The sequence below is a fragment of the Electrophorus electricus genome, chromosome 5, assembly GCF_041902795.1.
Source record: "Electrophorus electricus isolate QZ-2024a chromosome 5, ASM4190279v1, whole genome shotgun sequence".
Taxonomy (NCBI): domain Eukaryota; kingdom Metazoa; phylum Chordata; class Actinopteri; order Gymnotiformes; family Gymnotidae; genus Electrophorus; species Electrophorus electricus.
In genome coordinates this window covers 13,540,001-13,542,500 of record NC_137501.1, presented here as the reverse complement: position 1 = coordinate 13,542,500, position 2,500 = coordinate 13,540,001, and the positions used below count along the sequence as shown (strand labels likewise).

At 43.3% G+C, this 2,500-nt stretch overlaps 1 protein-coding gene across 4 annotated transcripts in view; it reads right to left on the bottom strand.

The window, feature by feature from the left end:
- The window catches only part of mtus1b (microtubule associated tumor suppressor 1b), a 31,254-nt gene that overhangs the window by 16,933 nt on the left and 11,821 nt on the right, over positions 1-2,500 (bottom strand). For all 4 annotated transcript variants that reach the window (XM_081714229.1, XM_081714230.1, XM_035529540.2 and 1 more), the window contains 2 exons: positions 1,457-1,552; positions 1,139-1,243 (listed from right to left, as the gene is read on the bottom strand). In XM_081714229.1, coding sequence (XP_081570355.1) covers positions 1,139-1,243; positions 1,457-1,552 — 201 coding nt within the window. The remainder of the gene's footprint in view (positions 1-1,138; positions 1,244-1,456; positions 1,553-2,500) is intronic.

Here is a 2,500-nt window from a genome sequence, read left to right as displayed (position 1 = left end):
ACACCAACGAGGGACACAGATGCATTCATAAGGTGTTCGCAGCCCAAGGGGATGAGAGAGAGAGAGAGCGAGGTGGGGGGATTGAATAGTGATGAGGACCATTGTTGAAGAAAAAGAGACAGCCTCTTAGTTGTGTGTGAATGCAATGGTGTTTCTCCCTCTCTCACACACACAGCCTTGTTTTCTATGAGCAGTGGGACAGGCCAGTGTGCCCTCTAAGTGACTGCTGACATCAGATTGATTTAAAAAAACACCCAACACCGGCATAACATCCAAACACAGGCTGCAGTTGGAATAACCGCGTAATGTCGGAATAACGTCCGAACACGGGCTGCAGTCGGAATAACCGCGTAATGTCGGAATAACGTCCGAACACGGGCTGCAGTCGGAATAACCGCGTAATGTCGGAATAACGTCCGAACACGGGCTGCAGTCGGAATAACCGCGTAATGTCGGAATAACGTCCGAACACGGGCTACGGTCGGAATAACCGCGTAATGTCGAAATAACGTCCGAACACGGGCTGCGGTCGGAATAACCGCGTAATGTCGGAATAATGTCCGAACACGGGCTGCAGTCGGAATAACCGCGTAATGTCGGAATAACGTCCGAACACGGGCTGCAGTCGGAATAACCGCGTTATGTTGGAATAACGTCCGAACACGGGCTGCACATCTTTTAAGCAAATAGCTCTCTCTCCTTGTCCTCATTCTCTTACTCTCTTTCTCCTTCTCCTTACATCTTATTTCTTATCTCGTATTTCTAAGACAGACAATCTATACTAGAGAGAGACTGAACTGAACTGCTTCTGTAATTACGACTGGTAATGTGAATGTGATTAGTACCAAGCAGGCTTGTCACTGTGTGTGTGTGTGTGTGTGTGTGTGTGTGTGTGTGTGTGTGTGTGTGTTTGTTTATCATTATTAAACAGGCTTTTAGTAGTATTTCCCCTGTCAATGTATTTAATGAAGATATGTGGGATTACACATCAGGCATCAGAACATGCTGGAACAAAAACACTAACTCAGTACTAGCACACACACACACACACACACACACACACACGCACACGAACATGCTCATGCACACACACACACACACACACACACACACACACACACACACACACACACAGTACCTGCTGCTGCAGATGGCCGGTTGGGTCTTACCACCCCGCTGCGCTGCAGGGCATTATGGGTAGTCTTGGCTGCAGTGTAGCCGGCCATCACTGGGGCTTTCAGACCTAACAGCACAGTGCAGAAATAGTCAAACTTTTTCAAATCTGAACAGAACACCAAACCACCAAACACTCTGGAAAATACCTTTATACATTTTTAAAACCTTATGGCTTCTACAAACTCAAAGCACTCATGTCAGAGCCTCATTAAGCATGGCCAATCACAATCACAGAAGCCCATTAACAGGACCAATCACAGAAGCTCATTAACATTAACACCTGTAGGTGGTCTGCTGGACACAAGCCTCTCCCGCCCCTGTGAGGAAGAGGGCGTCCTGATGGACCTCCGCCCTGCCTTCATCACTGCAGCCGCACCTGGAACACAGGCGTTACCACCGCTACCATCATCATCACCATCGTTGTCACCATCGTCGTCACCATCGTCATTGTCATCAACATCGTTGTCATCACCATTATCATCATCACATAAATTATATATACATATATATATTAGGTACAATACAATAGTTAGTTATAATGTATATAACACCAGGAACACAAACAGGAACTTAGGAACAAGAGCTTATTCAACATAACATAACACAACACAACACACATGCACACACACACACACACACACACACACATTTACTCTTCTCTATCACAAACCTCACATTTTCATTAAAGGCTGGTTTGGTGATGATAAGAAGTGGTTGTTATGGTTACCCCAGTCTTTACATAAAGAAAACGTGTTCCTATAGAAACTACACACGTGAGGTTTATGTTGCTGTGGCAACGAGCATTTGAGGAAGAATCCAGATTATGAGCCTTCTTATCGTGTCATGATTGTCATGTGGGAATAATCTGGACTGTGATCAACTAACATCCTCAGTTAATATTTAAATTATTCCGTCTTTATTGAAAGCGAAAAACTTTCATTCTAAAATATATGGAGCCTTTTACTATTTAAATTATTTTAAATTTTATTTTATTGTTTAATCTTTTTCAGAAAGAGTATGTGTCAAACAACAACTGTAACTTCTTGGTAGAATATACTGGTCCCCCCAAAAATTCTCTTTTTAGATTTTGTTGTTGTTTTATTTTGTGTGTTTATTTTATGGTTAATTGAAATTGCGGGCAATTTCAATTAACCATCATTGGGGACAGGATCTTACTTTCCCAGGCCATATGGACTGGATTTAGTGTATCCACTCTTGTGTGTGTGCGTGTATGCATGCGTATGATGAGAAAGAAAGAGAGAGAGAGAGAAAGAGAGAGAGAGAGAGAGAATGTGTGTGTGTGTGCCTTAAAGATGGGAAATTG